This window comes from Scyliorhinus torazame, chromosome 9 (assembly GCF_047496885.1).
Source record: "Scyliorhinus torazame isolate Kashiwa2021f chromosome 9, sScyTor2.1, whole genome shotgun sequence".
Classification (NCBI taxonomy): domain Eukaryota; kingdom Metazoa; phylum Chordata; class Chondrichthyes; order Carcharhiniformes; family Scyliorhinidae; genus Scyliorhinus; species Scyliorhinus torazame.
The window spans coordinates 213,908,965-213,932,878 of record NC_092715.1 but is presented as its reverse complement, the minus strand read 5'-3'; the positions used below and the strand labels follow the sequence as shown (position 1 = coordinate 213,932,878).

General features: G+C 47.3%; 1 protein-coding gene across 2 annotated transcripts in view; it reads right to left on the bottom strand.

The window, feature by feature from the left end:
- LOC140429727 (signal-transducing adaptor protein 1-like) overlaps positions 1-23,914 on the bottom strand; it is a 125,565-nt gene that overhangs the window by 42,322 nt on the left and 59,329 nt on the right. For both annotated transcript variants that reach the window (XM_072517063.1, XM_072517062.1), the window contains 2 exons: positions 16,488-16,607; positions 2,542-2,598 (listed from right to left, as the gene is read on the bottom strand). In XM_072517063.1, coding sequence (XP_072373164.1) covers positions 2,542-2,598; positions 16,488-16,607 — 177 coding nt within the window. The remainder of the gene's footprint in view (positions 1-2,541; positions 2,599-16,487; positions 16,608-23,914) is intronic.

Here is a 23,914-nt window from a genome sequence, read left to right as displayed (position 1 = left end):
AGGACAAAATTCCATTTGCCTTCTTAATCACCTGTTGCACCTGAAAACCAACTTTCTGCGACTCATGCACTAGCACACACAGGTCTCTCTGCACAGCAGCATGTTTTAATATTTTATCATTTAAATAATAATCCCTTTTGCTGTTATTCCTACCAAAATGGATAACCTCACATTTGTCAACATTGTATTCCATCTGCCAGACCCTAGCCCATTCACTTAGCCTATCCAAATCCCTCTGCAGACTTCCAGTATCCTCTGCACTTTTTGCTTTACCACTTATCTTAGTGTCGTCTGCAAACTTGGACACATTGCCCTTGGTCCCCAACTCCAAATCATCTATGTAAATTGTGAACAGTTGTGGGCCCAACACTGATCCCTGAGGGACACCACTAGCTACTGATTGCCAACCAGAGAAACACCCATTAATCCCCACTCTTTGCTTTCTATTAATTAACCAATCCTCTATCCATGCTACTACTTTCCCCTTAATGCCATGTATCTTTATCTTATGCAGAAACCTTTTGTGTGGCACCTTGTCAAAGGCTTTCTGGAAATCCAGATATACCACATCCATTGGCTCCCCGTTATCTACCGCACTGTCAATGTCCTCAAAAAATTCCACTAAATTAGTTAGGCACGACCTGCCCTTTATGAACCCATGCTGCGTCTGTCCAATGGGACAATTTCCATCCAGGTGCCTTGCTATTTCTTCCTTGATGATAGATTCCAGCATCTTCCCTACTACCGAAGTTAAGCTCACTGGCCTATAATTACCCGCTTTCTGCCTACCTCCTTTTTTAAACAGTGGTGTCACGTGTGCTAATTTCCAATCCGCCGGGACCACCCAAGAGTCTAGTGAATTTTGGTAAATTATCACTAGTGCATTTGCAATTTCCCTAGCCATCTCTTTTAGCACTCTGGGATGCATTCCATCAGGTCCAGGAGACTTGTCTACCTTTAACCCCATTAGCTTGCACATCACTACCTCCTTGGGGATAACAATCCTCTCAAGGTCCTCACCTGTCATAGCCTCATTTCCATCAGTCACTGGCATGTTATTTGTGTCTTCCACTGTGAAGATCGACCCAAAAAACCTGTTCAGTTCCTCAGCCATTTCCTCATCTCCCATTATTAAATCTCCCTTCTCATCCTCTAAAGGACCAATATTTACCTTAGCCGTTTTATGTATTTGTAGAAACTTTTACTATCTGTTTTTATATTCTGAGCAAGTTTACTCTCATAATCTATCTTATTCTTCTTTATAGCTTTTTTAGTAGCTTTCTGTTGCCCCCTATAGACTGCCCAGTCCTCTAGCCTCCCACTAATCTTTGCTACTTTGTATGTTTTTTCCTTCAATTTGATACTCTCCCTTATTGCCTTAGATATCCACGGTCGATTGTCCCTCTTTTTACCGTCCTTTCTTTTTGTTGGTATAAACCTTTGCTGAGCACTGTGAAAAATCACTTGGAAGGTTCTCCACTGTTCCACAACTGTTTCACTATAAAGTCTTTGCTCCCAGTCTACCTTAGCTAGTTCTTCTCTCATCCCATTGTAATCTCCTTTGTTTAAGCACAAAACACTAGTGCTTGATTTTACCATCTCACCCTCCATCTGTATTTTAAATTCCACCATATTGTGATCGCTCCTTCCGCGAGGATCCCTAACTATGAGATCCTGAATCAATCCTGTCTCATTAGACAGGACCAGATCTAGGACCGCTTGTTCCCTCGTAGGTTCCATTACATACTGTTCTAGGTAACTATCGCGGATACATTCTATAAACTCCTCCTCAAGGCTGCCTTGACCGACCTGGTTAAACCAATCAACATGTAGATTAAAATCCCCCATAATAACTGCTGTACCATTTCTACATGCATCAGTTATTTCTTTGTTTATTCCTGCCCCACCATAATGTTACTATTTGGTGGCCTATGGACTACTCCTATCAGTGACGGACCCAGGGGAACGGTATGTAATGGTTAGTGGGATCCTAAAAGGGGCCACAGTGGTACATGTAAATATATATGCCCCAAACTGGGACAATGCACAGTTCATTAAAAAAAAGAACAATGGCAGAAATCCCGATCTAGACTCCCACCAACTCATCATGGTGGGGGAAGACTTCAACTGTGTGCAGGGCCCATAAACAGACAAATCCAGCCCTAGAACGGGAGCCAAATCAGGAATGGCAAGAGAGTTAACCATCTTCATGGAGCAGATGGGGGTGATGGACTCATGGAGGTTCAACCACCCGAAGGAGAAGGATGTGAGTTTGGAGATGGGCCGAGCCCAGCGCCCCCAATTTCACAGCTTGTCCACTGCTTCTGCCACATTGACAACCTGAACATTTAGCTCCAATACTGTAGGCCTCCACAATAACACCAATCGGAATTTCTGTGCAATAGTCCAATCATGGTGTCAACATTGAACATTAGGCATCGAGGTTCCCAGAAGACTAACAATTTGCTGGTCAACTTTATTCTTCAATATTGGACTGCCAATGTTTAACACAGGAACACATTATAATAGTAAAATTCATACCTGACAGACCACACTAATATAACCTTTCCATTCTTCTCTGGTTTCAGCACTTTCAGCCTGGAGATAATGGGAAAGGAAAATCATGTTGTGTGTATATCATTAAAAAGTAGATAGTGCAAAGGAGGTTACAAGTGCCTTGGTTACATTTCATTGTGTTGTTGTAGTTAAAGGTCTATAATTCCATTTAATTGTCAGCCTATATTGGAAAACAGCAGTGAAGGACAGAAATTGTCAGGCATGTGCTCCAAACACAACTTCAAGCTCAGGAGTGGCAAAAGGAGCCGAGATTGTGCTCCCCAGAATAAAGAAGATTAAAGAGAGGATTTAATAGTGGTGTTTAAAATTATGAGGGATCTTCATAAGGTAAAGAAAGATAAACTGATTCAGGAAGGTCACCTACCAGAAACCACAGATTTCAAAACCATTGGCAAAAGGGACACGGAGGGAAGAGGATCATTTCTTTTACACAACTTTTTATGATCTGGAATGCAGTGTTGAAAGAGCTGGTGAGAGTAGGTAGTAATTTTGCAAAGCAGCTGGATAACAATGGAAAAGGAAACATTTGCAGAGCTACATGGAAACAAGAGGGGAATAGGAAGCAGATCGCTCTTTCAAAGGGGTGTCCGAGGCATGATGGGACACATGGCTTCTTTCTGTTCTGGTAGATTCTATGGGAGCAATTTTAACGCTTGTGGGTTCGTGACACTTTATAGGAAGGGGTTCCACTCCCTTAATGTTCAGATTGTGTGACCACCGTCTCTGTATCATGCACGTGTGTTCCCACTACCCAGGAAGTGTGCATGACAGCTACATCCCGGGGCAATCGGAGATCTGTGGCATCTTCGAGGACCACCCCAGGATGACCGGTTGGCTCTTGGGGAACAAGAGATACCCGCCAATGTCCTGGCTGATGACACTGGTGCAGATGCCTGAGACCAGACAGAGACCTGATACAATGAGGCCCATGTTGCCACTCGTGCTGTCATGTTTTTTATTTTTAAAATATTTTTATTCTCCTCCTTTTTCACATTTTCTCCTGAATTTACACCCACCAACAATAAACAATAATCAGCAACAAATATGTCAATCCCCATAATAACAAAGATCCCATCCTCCCACGAAACCCCCAAACATCAGCCCGCATGTTTACATAAACAAATGACAAAAAGGAATCAGGGATTACCCATAGTCTCCTTTAATATACACAGCCCCCCTCCCCCCCCCCCCCAACTAATGTTCGATGTTATCCAGTTCTTGAAAGTGCATAATAAATAGTGCCCATGACTTGGAGAACCGCTCCGAGCTTCCCCTCAGTTCGAACTTAACCTTCTCAAGGGTCCAGCCAGCAAAGCCTTTCCCACCACAAAAAAGTCGATCCGCGAGTATACCTTATGTACTGCTGAGAAAAATGAGTCCCCTCGTTCCCTTGGGGGCAGGAACCTCCAAGGGTCCACCCCTCCCGTTTCCACCATTAGCCCAGCCAGCGCCTTCGCCCTTGCCGATGGGACCAGCGAGCGCGGCCGTGATCTGTCCAACCTTGGCTCCTGCACCAAGTTCCAGTCCCCCCCCACAATCAGCTCATGTGTGTCCAAGTCGGGAATGGCCCCAAACACCTTCCTCGACAATCCCACATCATCCCAATTGGGACCGTATACACTTAACAGCGCCACTAATCTCCCCTCCAGCGCCCCTGCCACAATCACATATCTACCCCCCTGATCTGCCACCACCTTCTCCATCTGGAAGCGTACCCTTTTGCTGACCAACACCGCTACCCCTCGAGCCCTTCCATCAAATCCCGAGTGAAACACTTGTCTAACCCAGCCCTTTTTAAGTCTGGGCTTAACCCTCAAGTGAGTCTCCTGAAGTATTGCTACATCGGCTTTCAAACTTTTAAGATGTGCGAGCACCCTTGACCTCTTGACCGGACCTCCTAGCCCTCTCACGTTCCACGTGACTATCCTTACTGGGGGTCTCTCACCCCCCCCCCACCTTTCTTATCCACCATCATCATACCACCGGGCCCTGCCCCATAAGCCTGACCCACCCCTATCCATTGTTAACATCGAACCACTCCCCCCCCCTCCCAATAACCCCTCCTACATTTCCCCCTGAAACAACATCCCCCAACACCCATCCCTTCCCCCCCCATCTCGCTTGCCTCGTAGGCCCATTGAAGCCTGCTATCCAGGCTCCAACGTCCGCAGCCCTGCTCTCACCTCAAATCCGTTCACTAACTGACTTTAGTTAGCTAGCGCGGGTGGCTCTCCTCGCCAAAACATATCGCCCCCTTCCACCCAGTCCCAGCGAAAGAAACTCCAAAACAAACCCAACAATCCAACCCCTACAATTCACAAACATAACATTTAACCGTCACAACACCGAACGCCAATCAACCCACCATTAACTTGAACTCTGTAACAATGCGAAGAGAAGTAAATTACAATATAAATCACTAAAAAGAAAGTTGTAACATTTGTACATTTTCCAGCTGCTCAAACAAAGTCCACAGTCTCTCTTCCAGCTCCGCTCTTCACATCTGTCCCAAGCCTTCTGCCCTCACGAACGCCTCAGCCGCCTCCGCTGTCTCAAAATAAACGTCTTTGGCGTTATAAGTTACCCTCAACTTCGCCGGGTAAACCACACCAAATCGCACCCCCTTCTTGTACAACGCCGCCTTCACTCGCCCAAACGCCACTCGTCTTTTTGTCAACTCCACCGTCAAGTGCTCCTCCCTCAGGTGAACTTGCAGTTGGCAGACCAACTTTGCAGTCACTGACCAATCAACCCAGTCCCAGGGTCCATTCCGAGTGAGGACTTGGATCCCTGGGACTCCATCCTCCGTCTTGGCCATTTCCCATTTATTAGGGGCTAGTTCTTCTGCGGGGACAAGAGAGGCCATTGTGAGCCACACGCCTGATGGGTCAGGGTGTCTATAGCATATGGCATGTGTAGGCACTGCACCTGGACATTAAGGGGCTGTGTTGGTAGGCGCCAGGGGATTTTGATGAACAAGCACGAAGATTGGATGTGGGGAGGGTGTGAGGTGTCAGCCAGTGATTTGTTGCAGGCAAGGGGTGGTAGGCAGAGCTGATGCCGTGAGAGAGGTGGTAGCAAACCCTTGCAGCTCAGTGTAGTAGTTGGCTTTCTTCCAACATTGGACCGCGATCCTTCTAGTCATGCTGCCCGAACTGACAGCTGCTGCCACTGACGGCATTGCTGTCCCAGCTCTTGGAACTTCGACCCTTTTGGCTGACTGTTGACTGGAAGGGAGTGGTGAGGGAGTGTTTAACAGCAGTTCCATCTTATTAGCGGCGAGCAGCTGGGCGCAGGTCTGGCGAAGAAGACGACAAAGGGGGTTCATTTACAGCACTAAGTGGTCGCTGAGGAACACCCCGCCAAATGCACCCAAAATGACACTTTGAAAATGTTTTGTTAAATTGTGCCCATAACATAACCAAAATTTTGTTACGTCTAAAAATGTCTGCGTTTTTGACAAAAGGACAATATCCTATACGTTCACCTGATTACAATGTCTGCATTTAGAGGTTAAAAACAGTTCTTCCGACTGAGTATCGCCTTATTTTGAAGTAAAAGAGCGAAGATAACATTGTATTCCTTAAATCAGTTAAAACACAACCAATGATTGGACACTGGGTCTAGGTTATTACTAAGATAAGAGATTCCAGGACATTGATAATTGTGATTGCACCCTCTTAGAAATTCCAAATTCTGTTAATTTAATTATAAACTCGATATTAACTATATCGGCAATCATATTTTGCGAGTCTTTCTTTCATGATCTCCAGCTCCAATATTTGTTTGCATCTAACAGCAATCTGACAAAAAGTGAAAGAGGAGAAAATCGCCCGACCTTTATTTATTCTCAAAGTGTTGTAGTTTTTAAAAATAGCTATAGCAATCTGCGATTCCAATTTGGGCAAACCTAAATCTCCATCTGTGTTTCTTGAATATAATAATCCATCAGCGATCTCATTTGGGAGATGAAGCATGTTTTAATCGGTTTCCTAATCATATTCTCAAGGATTTAAAATGTGTTCTGTGATGATTCAGCTAAAATTAATAAAAATGAAGAAAAAAATAAATCTTAAAAATATTTGAACATTGGTATGGCTTCAATGGGCTAAGCATTAAACTGTTTATCCATATTTGTAATTTATCAACCAATTTTCTTCTATGTGATCAACCCAAGGGTCAGTTTTAGCCCCAAAGTATTTTTCCAAAGTACCAAGTTCAATAAAAGTTAGATCTTCACCTTTGATTTTCCACGCTTTAGCGTTAAATAAAAATGTTTTATTTTTGGGTGCCATATTAAATCCTGCTGTTTTACTTATGTTGATTTTGAGCCCTATTTCCTTACAGAATCTTTCTAATCCACTCAAATTCCCTTGCATTCCAATAAAGGAATAAAAGGGTGATATCATCGGCAAAAGCCAAAAATGTAACAGAATATTTCTGAGGGTCTTATCATCATGAAGCCACCCCAACGGTGGCGCAGTGGTTAGCACTGGGACTACGACACTGAGGACCCGGGTTCGAATCCCAGCCCTGGGTCAATGTCCGTGTGGAGTTTGCACATTCTCCCCGTGTCTGCGTGGGTTTCACTTCCACAACCCAAAAGATGTGCAGGTTAGGTGGATTGGCCATGCTAAATTGTCCCTTAATTGGCGGGGAAAAAAAATAATTGGATACTCTTAAACTTTTTTTAAAAAATGAAGCCACCCCCATCATCATCCAAAGAACACATCAACATTTCCATCACAATATCGAGCAAAATACGAAAATTAGTGGAGTGATAAATAGTGAGAATAGCCTTCGATTACAGGAGGATATACACGGGCTGATCAGTGGCAAATGGAATTCAATCCGGGTAAGTGTGAGGTGATGCACACTCACACTGGGAGGACAAACAAGGCAAGGGAATACATGATAATCGCAGGACCATGGGAAACACCGAGAATCAGAGGGATCTTGATGTGCATGCTCATCAAGTCTCTTAAGGTAGCAGAGAGGAGGATACAGTGGTTAAGAAGGCATATGGTATGCTTGCCTTTATTAGCTGATGCATAGAGTTTAAGAGCAGGAGGTTATGCTGGAAATGTATAAAACGTTGTTTAGGCCACAGCTAGAGTATTGTGTGCAGTTCTGGAGAGATGCAATAGCACTGGAAAGGGAGCAGGGGAGATTTACCAGGATGTTGCCTGGGCTGGAGGGTTTTAGTTATGAAGAGAGATTGTTACGCTTGGATTGTTTTCCTTGGAGCAGAGGAGACTGAGGGGGGCATGATTGAGATGCATAAAATTATGAGGGGCATAGATAGAGTAGACAGGGACAAACTTTTCCTCTTGGTGGAGGGATCAATAAACAGGGGGTATAGATTTAAGATAAGGGACAGGAGGTTAAGAGGGAATGTGAGGAATTTATTTTGACCCAGCGTGTGGTGGGAGTTTGGAATTCGCTGCCTGAAAGGGTGGTGGAGGCAGAGACCCTCATTACATTTTAAAGTATTTGGATGTGTACTTGTGATCCCAGGGCACACAAGGCTTTGGCCAAGTGCTAGAAAATGGGATTAGAATGGTTAGGTGGCTCATTTTGACTGGCACAGATACGATGGGACGAGGGTCTTTTCTGTGCTGTATGACTCTAAAATTGGTGATAAAGGGTCCCCTTGTTCCACTCCTCTATTGATTGGTATGTGACTACTAGACCATTTATTCACTTCCATTACTATAGAAGTATCAATATATCAATTCTGAATCAAACTGACAGATTCTTTACCTATTTCAACCCTTTTCAAACTTTTAATAAAGTGCTTATGATTAAATCTACAAACACCGTCGCCTGGCACCCAGATAACAATTTTTCAAAATCACTATTTTGTCGTTACATCCCGAGACCCCAGCAATAAATCCTTTTTGTCTCTCATTTAGTTTGACCAAATTACAATGATTGGTCAAATTGTTTGTAAATAGTCTTAATATAATGGATTCTATAGTTAATGGATTCTATAGTTAACCGTCTCCAATAGTTCATATTTTTCATTAGTTCAGTTTTGGGAATCAGACTGGTTCAGACATACTTTAATTGTTTTGGTAGCTCTCCTGATATTTATTTATTTATTTTTTAAAATATGTTTATTCAAGGTTTTCAATAAATTTTTACAAAACACTCCAAAAAAGAAAAGAAACTATACATAAGAAAAATAAAAAGGGGGGGCCTTACGCCATCCCCTCCAACAACTTAAACCACTAAACATTAAACTATCTGACAAACTAAGAACAAGAATGGGGCAAACGCCCCTTGCAATAATAAAAACAAGCTAAACCCCTCCCACCCCCCCGCCCTCTTCTTCCCCCTGGGTTGCTGCTGCTCTTGACCTCCACCGAATGTTCTGCGAGAAAGTCTAGGAACGGTTGCCACCACATGGAGAACCCCTGCACAGACCCTCGCAAGGCAAACTTTATCCTCTCCAACTTGATGAACCCTGCCATGTCATTAATCCATGCCTCCACGCTTGGGGATTTCGCATCCCTCCACATTAATAGGATCCTCCTCCGGGCTACCAAGGATGCAAAGGCCAGAACTCCGGCCTCTTTCGGCTCCTGTACTCCCGGCTCATCTGATACCCCGAATATTGCTATCCCCCAGCTTGGTTTTACCCGAGTGTCCAAGACTTTGGACATAGCCTTTGCGAAGCCCCTCCAGAACTCCTCTAGCACTGGGCACGCCCAGAACATATGGGTGTGATTTGCTGGGCTCCCCGAGCACCTCATGCATCTGTCCTCCACCCCGAAAAACTTGCACATCCTCGCTCCTGTCATATGTGCCATGTGAACCACTTTGAACTGGATCAGGCTAAGTCTGTCGTAAGACTAGGAGGAGTTAACTTTGCCCAGGGCCTCCGCCCACAAGCCCTCATCCAGCTCCTCCTCCCACTTGCCCTTCAGCTCCTCCACCGAGGCTTCCTCCGCCTCCTGCAACTCCTGATAGATCTCCGAGACCTTGCCCTCTCCCACCCATACACCTGAGGTCACCCTGTCCTGAATCCTCCATGCGGGAAGCAGAGGAAATTCCCTTACCTGCCTTCTCACAAACGCCCTCACCTGCATGTACCTAAAAGCGTTTCCGGGGGTTAACCCAAATTTCTCCTCCAGCGCCCCCAGGCTAGCAAAAGTCCCGTTGATAAATAGATCCCCCATCCTTTTAATTCCCGCCCGATGCCAGCTTAGGAATCCACCATTTATCCTGCCAGGTGCAAACCTATGATTATTCCATATTGGGGACCAAATTGATCCATAAACCCCGAGAACCTTGGCCGCAGCTGGCCTCTTGCCCGACCTCGACCTGGACCGGTCCAGTACCGTATTAAAGTCCCCCCCCCCCCATTATCAGGCTCCCCGCTTCCAGATCCGGGATCCGACTCAGCATGCGCATCATGAACCCTGCATCGTCCCAATTTGGGGCATACATATTCACCAGCACCATCCGGGTCCCCTGCAGCCTACCACTCACCATCACATATCGACCCCCATTATCAGCCACAATGTTCAGCGCCTCGAGCGCCTCAGGGGGTTTATGGACCAGATGGGGGGAGTGGATCCGTGGAGGTTTGCTAGGCCGGCGGCCAGAGAGTTCTCTTTTTTCTCCCATGTGCATAAGGCCTATTCACGGATAGACTTCTTTGTGGTGAGCAGGGCACTGATTCCAAGAGTGGAGGGAACGGAATATTCGGCCATAGCGATTTCGGACCACGCCCCGCACTGGGTGGAGTTGGAGTTGGGAGAGGAAAGGGACCAGCGCCCGCTGTGGCGCTTGGACGTGGGACTGTTGGCAGATGAGGAGGTTTGTGGGTGGGTAAGATTGCAACCCCTCTATTCTTCGCAACCAGCCCCGAATGAAAGACCTGCCCCACCCATCTCTTTCTCAGCCTGATCTGATCCACCACTTTCACGTGCGTTTCCTGCAACATAGCAACGTCTGCCTTCAGTCCCTTTAAGTGCGTGAACACCCAGGCCCTCTTGACCGGCCCGTTCAGGCCTCTCACGCTCCATGTGATCAGCCGGATCGGGGGGCTGCCCCCCAGCCCTGCCGACTAGCCATCTCCTTTCTTAGGCCAGCCACGTGCCCACGCCTCCCGCACTCTCCAGCCCCCCAGGTGGAGGACCCCGCCCCGACTCTCCCTCTTACCTCCAGCTCCCCTTCGGTCAGTACAGCAGCAAACCCCCCCCCCCCCCCCCCCCCGGCTAGAAAACTGCCTAGCCCCCTTGCTCCCCCCATTGCACTCCCATAAGGCAGCTGACTCCTGCTGACCCCAGCCGCTCCCACCTCTGCCTACGATTCCCCGTTTAGATTCCCCGTCAAAGTCCCCCCCCTCCCCCTTCAGCTCGATATGGACACCCCTCCGGCACCCGCCCCTCCCATCGGGCCCGGCCCCCCTTCTTTAGCGCAGGAAAAAAGCCCGCAATTTTTATACCTGGGCCGGCCCCGCCCCCTGTGGCGCAGCTCCTTTCTCCTGCAGCCTCTCCCCAATTCCCAACAATGCAGGGCCTCCTGCCTCCCCTCCCCCCTCCGAACGCGAGGAGCGGCCCCTCCAAAACAATACCCATGCCCATTAAAACACACATATCACACCCAATCACCCCTTCCCACTCCCCAGCTTTCCCAAAACCCACAGCAAACCATTAGTTCGAGTCCAATTTTTCGTTCTGAATAAAGGTCCACGCCTCCTCCGGCGTATCAAAATAATGGTGGCGGTCCTGAAAAGTGACCCACAATCGCGCTGGCTGCAACAGCCCGAACCTCACCCCCTTTCGCTGGAGAACCGCCTTGGCCCGGTTGAATCCTGCCCTCTTCTTGGCCAGCTCTGCACTCCAGTCTTGGTAGATGCGGATCTCCGTATTCTCCCACCTGCTGCTCCGTTCTTTCTTCGCCCATCTCAGGACGCACTCTCTGTCGTGAAGCGGTGAAACCTCACCACTACGGCCCTTGGCGGCTCATTTGCCTTAGGCCTCCTTGCCAGGATTCTGTGAGGCCCATCCAGCTCCAGGGGCCTCGGGAAGGCTCCCGCGCCCATTAATGTGTTCAGCATTGTGGCTACATATGCCCCGATGTCGGACCCCTCCACACTTTCAGGGAGACCCAGAATCCGGAGATTCTTCCTCCTCGACCTCCAGGTCCTCAAACTTTTCCTGCCACTTTTTATGCAGCGCCTCGTGCGCCTCCACTTTCACCGCCAGGCCCAGGATCTCATCCTCGTTTTCAGAGGCTTTCTGCTGCACCTCTCTAATCGCCGTCCCTTGAGCCTTCTGGGTCTCCACCGGCCTCTCAATCGATGCTTTCATTGGGGCCAGCACCTCTGCTTTCAGCTCCGCAAAGCAGCTTTTCAGGAACTCCTGCTGCTCCCGCGGCCATTGCGCCCACGCTGCCTGGTCTCCGCCCGCCGCCATCTTACTTTTTCGCGCCTGCTCTCCTCTCTTCTCCAAGATCACTTTTTTGACCGCTCCACTCCTGGTCCACTCCATGCAGTGCTGGGGGAACCTTACTGCTGCCTTCCCACACCGGGAATCGTCGTCCAAGTGCCACTGGGGCTCCTCAAGAGGGCCCAAAAGTCCGTTCACGGCAGGAGCTGCCGAACGTGCGACTACCCAGGCATAGCCACAACTGGAAGTCGCTCTCCTGATATTAACCAAATTGTAAATAGCTTACTCAGAAATCGGGGACTTTTATTATTAAACTGAATCAACTCTGGTATTTTATCTAATCCCAGGGCTGCATTACCTTTAAACTGACCAATTGCCTCTAAAACCTCTTTATCTCTAATGGGTTCTATTAATTTTTTGTTATCCATATTCTCTTTATAAACATTAAATTTATGGATATCTGCTTTCGTATTACTCATTGCCAATCTTAAATTAATCTTCTAATTCCTCTATATCCAAAGGGCCCTCTCTGTCTGTTTAGGACTCCCATTAATTGGCAAGATAATACTCTATTATGTTTATATAGAATTTGTATGTTCATAAACTGACATTTCTTAATTGTTCTTCTCTTAACAGCCTCAGAATGTATCTTTAAAAAAATTTAGAGTACCCAATACATTTTTTCCAATTAAGGGGCAATTTAGCGCAGCCTATCCACCTATCCTGCACATCTTTGGGTTGTGGGGCTGAGACCCACGCAGACACGGGGAGAATATGCAAACCCCACACGGACAGTGACCCAGAGCCGGGATTGAACCTGGGACCTCAGCGCCGTGAGGCAGCAATGTTAACCACTGCGCCACTGTGCTGCCCTCCCCAGAATGTATCTTGAGACCTTGGGCTGGATTCTCCATTACTGGGACTAAGTCCCCACGCCAGCGTCAAAACGGTGGAGTTTTACGCCAGAAAAACTTGGTTCAAAGGGACACAAATTCCTAGCCCTACAGGGGGCTAGCTTTTGCTGCAGATGCGGGCCCCCGCACCTCCGGGTTGGAGGCCGCGCATGCACACGGTGGCGGCCTCCAGTGGCCGGGCCGTGCTGCATGGCAGACTCAGACCACGGAGCTAGACCCACAAAAGAGACCCCCCGATCGGCCACATGCCCGACCCTCAACACCCGCACAAGCACACCCTGGCCGCCTACAAGGCCCCCTGGCCTCCGATCGGCCTGCCCCTGACCAGGACGGCCGCGGACTGAGTCCGCAGTCACCACTCGAGTATCCCAACCGGCTGGTGCACATTAGTTCCATGCCGTCGGGACTTCGGCTGGTCGGGGGCGAAGAATGGCTGAGTGGGCCTCTGGAAATAGCCCCAGGTATGTCCCAGGCGGCACGGCGTACTCCCAGAGTACGCCACGTTTTGGGGCCCGCAGAAATCGGTGAACCGGCGCCGGTCCCGATTTCTTGCAGGAACATCGATTCTCCGCCCCCGCATCGGCCGTGAATTTGCCGCGAGGATGCAGAGAATCCAGCCCCTTGTAGTGGAAAATATTTGTCCGTTTATTTGTCCAACATTTTATAAATCGCGATCTATCCGACGGCTGAATAATTCTACATTTTGATTCTGTATTTTCACTGTGTTCCACCTCTTTTGTTCCTGTCTAACTAAATCCAGAATGGTGTCTGCAAACCTTAGCAAATCTTTCTCCTGAGTTTGATTAGTTAATTCCTCTTCTACAGCCATATTTCCCTTTTCCAAATGGTCATTATCCTCCACATCCCTATCACTATCATTAACATCTACAACAACACCATCACCTATATCTACCATATTCTCAAATAAACTGTTAGTATCACTATTATCCAATTCCTTATTATACATTCTATCTTTCAATTTATGAAATTCAACAGTTTGCCTTTTATCCGTTATTGGTTAGTTTTAAAAGTTAAACATTTAGCATTTTTTACATTTGTATTCTTAAGTCCTTTAAACTTCTTCTCTAACTCTAAAAGAAGCAACATCTCTTCCTCAGACCACACTGAATTCATCTTCTCTATATTGTCTACCTGGTCCACCTTTTTATCAATTCTCTTCCTATTTCTGTTTTCTGGGTGATTATGTACCTCATGCTGACTCAGGCCTCTTTTAGTTTTAAATTCCTTTCCACATAAACTACATTTTGGACTACTGTGCATTTAGGGAAGTGACAAGCTATGGGGTGATTTTCGCCCTTCTTATTACATTTCCCCCATTTAACTACCAATTTGCATTCTAATATAAAATGTTTCCTAAAATTAGTGATGGAATTGAAAACCATGGAACATAAAAGACATCCATAATCAATACATGGATAAACTAAACTAATAGTATTACCATAATTGGACTTTCTGAATTTTCGGAGTGTGGTGACTAGAGGATTTTCACAGTAACTTCATTGCAGTGTTAATGTAAGCCTACTTGTGACATTAATAAAGATTATTTCTATTATGCTCTTTGCTTGGTATTATAGCACTTCTAGGGATTTCCTCCTCTGGTCACTCTTGTACGCTAAAATCATTAAAATCGTTAAAATTATTAAAATCCATCCAGGTAAAATACACACTCTTATTCTAAAATGTTAAATTAGTAAAACCATTAAGATCTTCACTATCCATATTAGGCTCTTCATTCTTCCCTTCTAAAGATGACAAATTCCCTGCTGGACTTTGACTGTACCCTTCACAAACTGGTGTCTCAATGTTTAAAAGGGTGGTACTTTTAAAAGGTTTGGTCGGGTCTTCCCCATAGGTTTTTGTCGAGACATTATTGCAGATTGGGATGCTATCAAGTATCGGAACAGTATTCTGCATTATCCTTAGCATTAACGGTGATCTTGTTTCGCAGTTTTATTTTTCCAGTCCTAATTTCTCAACCAGAGGAGAAAAAATGGTTCATGCAAACCAACACCAACAAGGGAATGGTTTCGCAACCAGTTTGCCGTCACTTTAAGATAAAAGGAAATTAATCAACAGTAGTGACCAAGACCGTTATCTGTCTAAAGATATCTATATCTTAAATTGAAGTTTCCAGGAATACCACTAGGAGGTCCTGCCCCGAGAAGGGTAAAAGAAATGGAAAAATCCTGAGCCATAGGTAATCCCGCCATTTGCCCGTGCTTCATTGAATTTCTTCAGACATTCAGAGCACTGGGCAGAAATCACATCATGTCAACACCCACCAGCAACTTTTGTGATGCTTTGTTTTAATTAAACAGTCGGATCCCCCTGGTCTGCACCAGATCTGCATCAGGGATGATCCACAGGAAGGGCCTGGCGCACATCCAGAGTCACCACCGCCCCGGAGGGCGGCACCTTGTCCAGCTGCGGCACGTGCTCAGCCCCGCTTCACACACCAGCCCGACCAACCCAGCTCTTAGAGCCAATCCTTATCCCAAAGTTATTGACTTGCCTACTTCCCTTACCTGCATGTTCCAAAATGCCAGAGGCTGTTACCCTTGAATATTTGCTACTCCAACCAAGATCTGCACCTGCGATGGCTCCACCCGGGAGCACAGGGCAGGAGGTTTGGTGCCAAATCCATATTTGGCTCCCTGCTCCATTTGCTGCTCTGATCGGGAATCCCGATTGGAGTGGAGGGGAATGAAAACTCCCTGCCAGTGAGGGGAGTGCGAGACGCTGAGTGCGAATGGAGAGGAGTCGGAGACTGCCTTACACCCAATCTCTTTTCTCTCTCACTACCATACACACACTCACTCGTTCCCACTCACCCACCCAGATACACTGACCCTCTCACACCCTGTGGATTTTTATTACTTTTTTAAAAACTTTATTGCTACGACATTGCTGTACACTTGCTGAGCAATTGTTTCTTTCCTTAAAACCTCAAAATGTTTTTTGAAATTCAGTTCATTGTTGTGCCAAAGCCCATATTTCTGAAATTTGCTCTTCATCCACACGACGAATAAAATATGCAAACATGCCCCCCCCCCTCCATGAGCAAAAAGTTTGGAGAAGCCTGGCTCAGTCAGTTGAAACCTTCCAAAGTCTCCGACTTGAACTTGTTTTGGAGGGTTCCGGGAACAATGGAATTGTCCAACAGAAGTTGAAACTTCCTGGGCAATTCCCATGTACTCAGTGAGTGGGGATCCCCCAATGCACCTTCCAGGACACGTCTGGGGCACAACCATCTGGAGATCAGAAGATCTGACTCGACTACACTACTGACGGGGTATCGTTTCTGCAACCTCATACCATGTATTGGCCATGCTGCCAGCAGGAGGCTTATGGGAAATCATGGGTGCACAGCCCATTATTTCAATCCATTGATTTATTTATTTATTTATTTTTAAATGGAAATTTTCTAATGATGTTCCTTTTGTCCACTCTTTCAGCAAGTCAACCCATTTGAAATAAATGCCTATAATAAAATAACAGAGCAAAGAACTGCAAATCTACTACAATAGCAATATTGATTTGTAAGTTTAAATCAGAAATCTAATTAGGATACCTTCAGCTTCACCTCCTCATTGGCTAGCTGCAGTCGGAAGTTAGCTGCCTGGGAGCCTTTTTCTTTGCTGCTGTCATCTCTGATGGATACAAAATGCTGGAGATCCAGTTTTTCCGTGTACTGAAAGGAATGACAAATAGTAATTAGGAGAGATGATTATGCACAGAATGATTCCTGTACGAACCAGAGTCCAAGAAATGTTTGCATTTTTAAAAAAAAAATTGTTTTTAATATTCGTTGCGTGCAGAAAGATATAATATACTAATAATCGCTCATTGTCACAAGTAGGCTTCAGTGAAGTTACTGTGAAAAGCCCCTTGATATGACAGCAATCTGCAGTGCAATAAAAAATGTGCAATCAGATCACCTGACAACCTTCCAACATTCTAATGCATGCCACAGACAATAAAATGTTTTAGTACTGTAGTCACTTGAAATGTCGAAACTGCCGCAGGCAATTTGCAGAGCAAGGTCTCACAGATAATGTAATGGGGTTATGGCCATATAATATGTTTTACAGTAGTATTGGTTGAGGGATGGCTATTAGTTGTGACACTAGGGAGGACTTCACTGCTCTTTTTCAAATAGTGGAATCTTTCAGATCCACCCAAGAGAGATGCAGCCTCACCTAGGTTTCACCCAGAAGACAATACCACCGACAACACAGCACTCCCTCAGAACTGCACTGGCATGTCACTTTGCATTTTCTGCTCAAGGGACAATTACATTATTGAGTTAAAGAACGTCGAGGTGAGTCACCTCTTGAGCTTTTTCCGCTCCTCTGTTAGGACCTCAAATGGAAGTGAGGCGGAATTGTCTGTTTATGTGCACAAGTAGGATCCATTAGGGACCAAGGGGGAAATCTGTGGGTGGAGCCAGAGGTCATTGGTAGGGAGTTGAATAAATACTTCACATCTCTCTTCACCCAAAAGAATAAGGAGGTAGATATGGAACTCATGGAAAGAGACTGTGAGGTTCTTGAGCAAATGGACATAGGGAATGACAAGGTATTGGATGTGTTGGCAGGCTTAAAAGTGGACAAATCTCCAGGTTTGGATAATTGTGTCCCAGGAGGCAAGGGAGGAGATTGCAGGGGCTCTGATCCAAATTTTTAATTCCAGAGGATTGTAGAATAGCTAATGTGGTCCCATTATTTAAGAAAGATTGTAGAGATAAGCCAGGGAACTACAGACTAGTGAGTCTCATGTCAGTGGTAGGGAAACTATTAAGAGAAAATTCTGAAGGCGGGAATCTATTTCTACTTGGAGAGGCAAGGTTTGATCAGGAATAGTCAGCATGGCTTTGTCAGAGGAAGGTCATGTCGAACAAATTTGATTGAATTTTTTGAGCTTGCGAAGGTGAGAGTAGTGTAGTTGATATAGTTTACATGGATTTCAACATGGAGACTTATAAAGAAGGCATATGGGATACAGGGAACTTGATAAGGTGGATTCAAAATTGGCTTAACTGAAGGAGACAAAGGATGACAGAAGAATGCTTCAGTGACTGGAAGCCAGTGACGTACCACAGGGATCTGTGCTGGGTCCCGTATTATTCGTCATTTATATAAACAACATAGATGACTATGTGGGGGGGAGGGGGGGGGATAGGAACGGTAAGTTTGCGGATGACACAAAGATTGGCTGGGTGGTTAGCAGTGAGGTTAAGTGTCTTGGGTACAGGAAGACATAGACAGGATGGTCAAATGGTCAAAAAAGTGGCAGATGGAATTTAACTCTGCGAAGTGTGAAGTGACACACTTTGGATGAAATAATTTGACAAAGAAGTATACTATGATAGGTCTTACACTGGGATGTTCCGAGGAACAGAGGGACTTTGGTGTGTTTGTCCGTAGATCTCTGAAGGCGAGAGGGCATGTTAATGGGGTGGTGAAAAAGGCATATGGGACACTTGCCTTTATCAATCGATGATGTGGAGATGCCGGCGTTGGACTGGGCTGAGCACAGTAAGAAGTTTTACAACACCAGGTTAAAGTCCAACAGGTTTGTTTCGATGTCACTAGCTTTCGGAGCACTCACCTGAGGAAGGAGCAGCGCTCCGAAAGCTAGTGACATCGAAACAAACCTGTTGGACTTTAACCTGGTGTTGTAAAACTTCTTGCTGTTTATCAATCGAGGCATTGATTACAAAAGCAGGTCATGTTGAAGTTGTATAGAACTTTGGTGAGCCCACACTTGGGAGTACTGTGTGCAATTCTGGTTGCCATATTATAGGAATGATATGATTGCACTACAGTGGTTGCAGTGGTGATTCCCCAGGATGTTCCTGGGATGGAACATTTAAGAAGAGAGGTTGGATAGACTTGGGTTGTTTCCACTGGAGCAGAGAAGACTGAGGGGCAACCTGATCGAAGTGTACAAGATAATGAGGGACAGGGACAGGGTAGATAAGAAGCAGCTGTTCCTCTTAGTTTAAGGGTCAGTCACGAGGGGACACAAGTTCAAGGTGAGGGGCAGGAGGATTAGGCGGGATTTGAGGAAAACCGTTTTTACCCAGGGGGAGATGACATTCTGGAATGCACTGCCTGGGAGGGTGGTAGACACAGGTTGCCTCACATCCTTTAAAAAGTACCTGGATGAGTACTTGGCACATCATAACATTCAAGGCTATGGACCAAGTGCTGGCAAATGGGATTAGGTAGGCAAGTCAGGTGTTTTTCATGTATCGGCGCAGACTTGATGGGCCAAAGGGTCTCTTCTGCGCTGTATTATTCTGTGATTCTGAGTATGGTTTGCACCACACTTCCAAAATGACAGCACCGGAGTTGGGGCAGCTCTAAGAAAATTCATGGCCTGTGCCTGTCATGTCTAATTTGTCACCACCATCACCGCTCCTCCAGGAAAAAAGATACATCCACCATTCTCTTGTGACATCAGCTCACCACGACCGTATTCAGGTGACAATGTGCATGCCACGGTCAGGGCTGCCAGTAGCATCTTTCTTCTCTAGAGAACCAGAAAACAGCAGCTGGCCCCAATATGCCAAGAGAGGTCAAGAGCAAAGATGTGATAGCATAATGTTTTGTTGCTTTTTAAAAAAATAATCTCCTTGAAAAACTGCCTCTTTCCCAATACGAAGTCTTACAACACCAGGTTAAAGTCCAACAGGTTTGTTTCGATGTCACTAGCTTTCGGAGCGCTGCTCCTTCCTCAGGTGAATGAAGAGGTATGTTCCAGAAACACATATATAGACAAATTCACAGATGCCAAACAATGCTTGGAATGTGAGCATTAGCAGGTGATTAAATCTTTACAGATCCAGTGAATCTGTGGAATTCCTTATCGCGGAGAGATATAGAGGCTGGGTCGTTATGTTCAAAGCTGAGATAGGCAGATATTTAAATAAGTGAGAATCACAGGTTATGGGCATAAGACAGGAAAGTAGAGTGAGGATTAGGAGGATCAGCTGTGATCTTGTTTTTTTAATGCATTTTATTCAAACTTGTATCAAAGTAGGTTACAGCAAATAAACACCCTGGAAAACATTCTTCCCAACAATCAACTATACAGTTTGTACAGATATTGCTCCTTCTTCACCCCCCCCCCCGCCCCCCCCACTCCCCATCACATCCCCCCCCCCCCCCTCTCCCCGTGACGAACAGCTCCTCAAACACGGTCACAAACATCCCCCACCTTTTCTCAAACTCCCCTGCTGAGCCCCTTAACTCATACTTTATCTTCTCTAACCGCAGGAAGTCGTACAGGTCACCCAACCATGCTGCCACCCCTGGTGGCGATGCCGACCGCCACTCCAGCAAAATTTGTCACCGTGCAATCAGAGAGGCGAAGGCCATGATATCGGCCTTCCTCTTCTCCATGAGCTCCGGCTTCTCCGAAACCTCAAATATCGCCACCAAAGGGTCCGGGTCCACTCCCTCCTCCACTATCCTGGCTAAGACCGTGAACACTCCCGCCCAGAATCTTCCCAATTTTTCACAACCCCAAAACATGTGCGCATGATTCGCTGGCCCCCGCCCACACCTCTCACACTCATCTGCTACCCCCTGAGAGAACCCACTCATTCTCGCCCGAGTCATACGCACTCTGTGCACCACCTTAAACTGTATCAGGCTCATCCCTGCACAAGAGGAGGTCCCGTTTACCCTTCGCAGAGCCTCACTCTGTACTCCCCAATTGATCTCCATTCCCAACTCCGCTTCCCATTTCTCCTTGATCTTCACCACCCGCTTGCCTCCCTGCTCCCCCAGCCACTCATATATATCCCCAATTCTTCCCTCCCCTTCCATATCCAGAAGCAGCAGTCGCTCCAGCAGGGTGTATCCCGGCAATCTAGGGAACCCCTTCCAGACCTTTCGTGCAAAGTCCCTAACCTGTATATGCCTGAACTCACTACCCGTCGGCAGCTCTACCCTCCCCCTTAGCTCCTCCAGACTGGCAAACCCTTCCTCCAAATACAGTCCCTCACCTTGACCAGCCCCACTTTCCTCCACCACCTGTATACACTATCCATCCCCCTGGCTCAAACCCATGATTCTCGCACAGCGGCGTTAGCAGCGATATCCCTTCCACCCTAAAATGCCTCCTCAGCTGATTCCATATCTTCACCGTGGACTGCATCACTGGGCTCCCCGAATACCTACTCGGAGCCATTGGCAATGCTGAAGTCAGCATAGCCCTCAAACTAGACCCCTCACAAGATTCCTCCTCCATCCTAACCCACTCTACCCCTTCTCCTTCCCACCACCGCCGCACCTTGTCCACATTCGCTGCCCAATAATAATGAAGCAGGTTTGGAAATCCCAACCCCCCCTGCTGCCTCTGTAGCAGGGTCCTCCCCACCCTCGGCACCTTCCCCACCCATACAAAGTCAGCGATGATTGTGTCCACGTTCCGAAAAAAGGACTTTGGTATAAAGATCGGGAGAGCCTGAAAGATAAACAAGAACCTCGGCAGAATATTCATTTTCACTACTTGGACCCTCCCCGCCAACGAGACGTGCAGTGTATCCCACCTCTTAAGATCCTCCCTGGCCTCCTCCACCAGCTTCGTTAAGTTCCACTTATGGAGCCCCGTCCATTCCCTCGCTACCTGAATCTCCAAATACCTAAACCTATCCCTCGTTACCGTAAATGGCATCACCCTAAATTAGCCCGCTATGCCAGCTCATTCACCGGGAATACCTCGCTTTCATTCAGCTTGTATCCCGAGAACCCTCCAAACCTCCCCAACAGGCCCATAATCCTTCCCATACTCTCCAACGGATCCGAAACACGCAGCAAGAGGTCATCGGCATAGTGCGACACCCGATGCTCCCTCTGTCCCCTCATTATCCCCTGCCACTCTGCCGACCCCCTGAGAGCCATTGCCAATGGCTCTATGGCCAGCGCAAACAGCAGCGGCGACAGCAGGCACCCCTGCCTCGTACCCCTGTGTAAGTCAAAGCTTTGTGAGCTCATATCATTCGTCCTCAACCTCACTCTTGGCGCCACATACAGCAACCGCACCCATGCCATAAATCTCGGCCCAAACCCAAAACTTCGAACAAGTACCGCCACTCCACCCGGTCAAATGCTTTCTCCGCGTCCATGGACACCACCACTTCCGGAGTACCAGAGCTCTCGACGGATTCATCACCACATTCAACAGCAGTCTTATATTACTCGCGAGCTGCCTGCCCTTCACGAAGCCTGTTTGATCTTCTGTAACCACTCCCGGGACACAATCCTCCATCCTCCCCGCCAACAACTTAGCCAATACTTTCACATCCGTGCTCAATAATGATATGGGTCTATACGACCCACATTCCACCGGATCCTTCCCTTTTTGGGGGATGTGTGATTACCACCTGCTTCATCATCTCTGGCAACTCCCCCTTCTCCAGTGCTTCATTAAACGCCCCCAACAGATGTGGTGCCAGGTCCGCTGCAAATTCCTTATAAAATTCTGCCGGGTACCTATCCAGCCCAGGGGCCTTCCCCGACTTCACACCACTGATACTTTCCAGCACCTCCCTCAGCCCCAGGGGCTGCTCCAACGCCTGCCTTCAGCCCTGGGGCTCCTCCAACACCTGCCTCTTTGCTTCCTCCACCTGGGGAAATTCCAGCTCGTCCAGAAACCGCCCCATGTCCTCCTCCTCTCCTCCTGGGTCGGCCTCATAAAGTTCCTGGTAATACTCTCTAAATGCCTCATTTATCTTCCCTGGCTCGGACACCACATCCCAGCCCCAGTCCGGATCTTCAATATTTCCCTGGACGCAGCCTGTCTCCGCAGCTGGTGCGCCAGCATGCGGCTCGCCTTCTCTCCATACTCGTATTGCACCCCTCTTGCCCTACGCAGTTTCCCTACCGCCCTCCCCATTGTCAGCCTGTCACATTGCCCCTGCAACCTTTTCCTCCTCACCAATCCCTCTACGGTGGGCACCCTCGAATATTCCCTGTCCACCTCCACTATCTCGCTAGATGGTCATCTTCCGCCCTCCTTTCCTTATTCGCACGAACCGTAAATGAGATAATTTCTCCCCGGACCACTGCCTTCAGTGCTTCCCAGAAAATACCCGCCGACGGCTCCCCATTCTGATTGAGCTTCACATAATCCCTAATCGCCAACCGCACCTTATCACAAAAACCTCCACCTGCCAACAACCCCGAGTCAAACCTCCACCCCGGCCTCTGCTCTCGTTCCGTACTGAACCGAATATCCAGCCAGTGTGGTGCATGGTCCGAGATAACTATCCCCGCATACTCTGCCCCCTCCACCCCAGCCAAAATCTCCCAACTCACTACAAAGTAATCAATCCTCGAATACACCTTATAGACATGTGAAAACAAGGAATACTCCCTTCCCCCTGGGTTCTGAAAGTGCCATAGATCCACCATACCCATCCTCTCCATAAACCCCCCGAGCTCCCTTGCCATTCGTACCCTACCCATCGACCTGGGGCTCAATCTATCCACCCTCGGCTCCAGGACACAGTTAAAATCTCCTTCCATGATCAACTGTTGCGTGGCCAAATCCGGGATTGCTGCCAGCAACCCCCTCATAAAACCCACACCATCCCAATTTGGGGCATACACATTTACCAATACTACCGGTAATACCCCACTCACAATCACATATCTCCCACCTGTATCCCTCACCTCCTTCGCACTCACGAATCCCATTTTTTTGCTCATTAAAATCGCCATACCCCTCGATTTCAAATCAACCCCGAGTGAAAAACCTGCCCAACCCACCCCTTCCTTAATCTAACCTGGTCCTTCACATGGAGGTGTGTCTCCTGCAAAAAGATCACCCCCGCTTTCAAGCTCCTGAGGTGCGCGAACACCCGCGACCTTTTCACCGGCCCATTCAGTCCCCGGATGTTCCACGTTACCAACCTTACCGGAGGCTCCAATCCCCTCTACCGTCCGTCATCTTCCCCACTTAACTCCTGCCCCTGAAATTCCA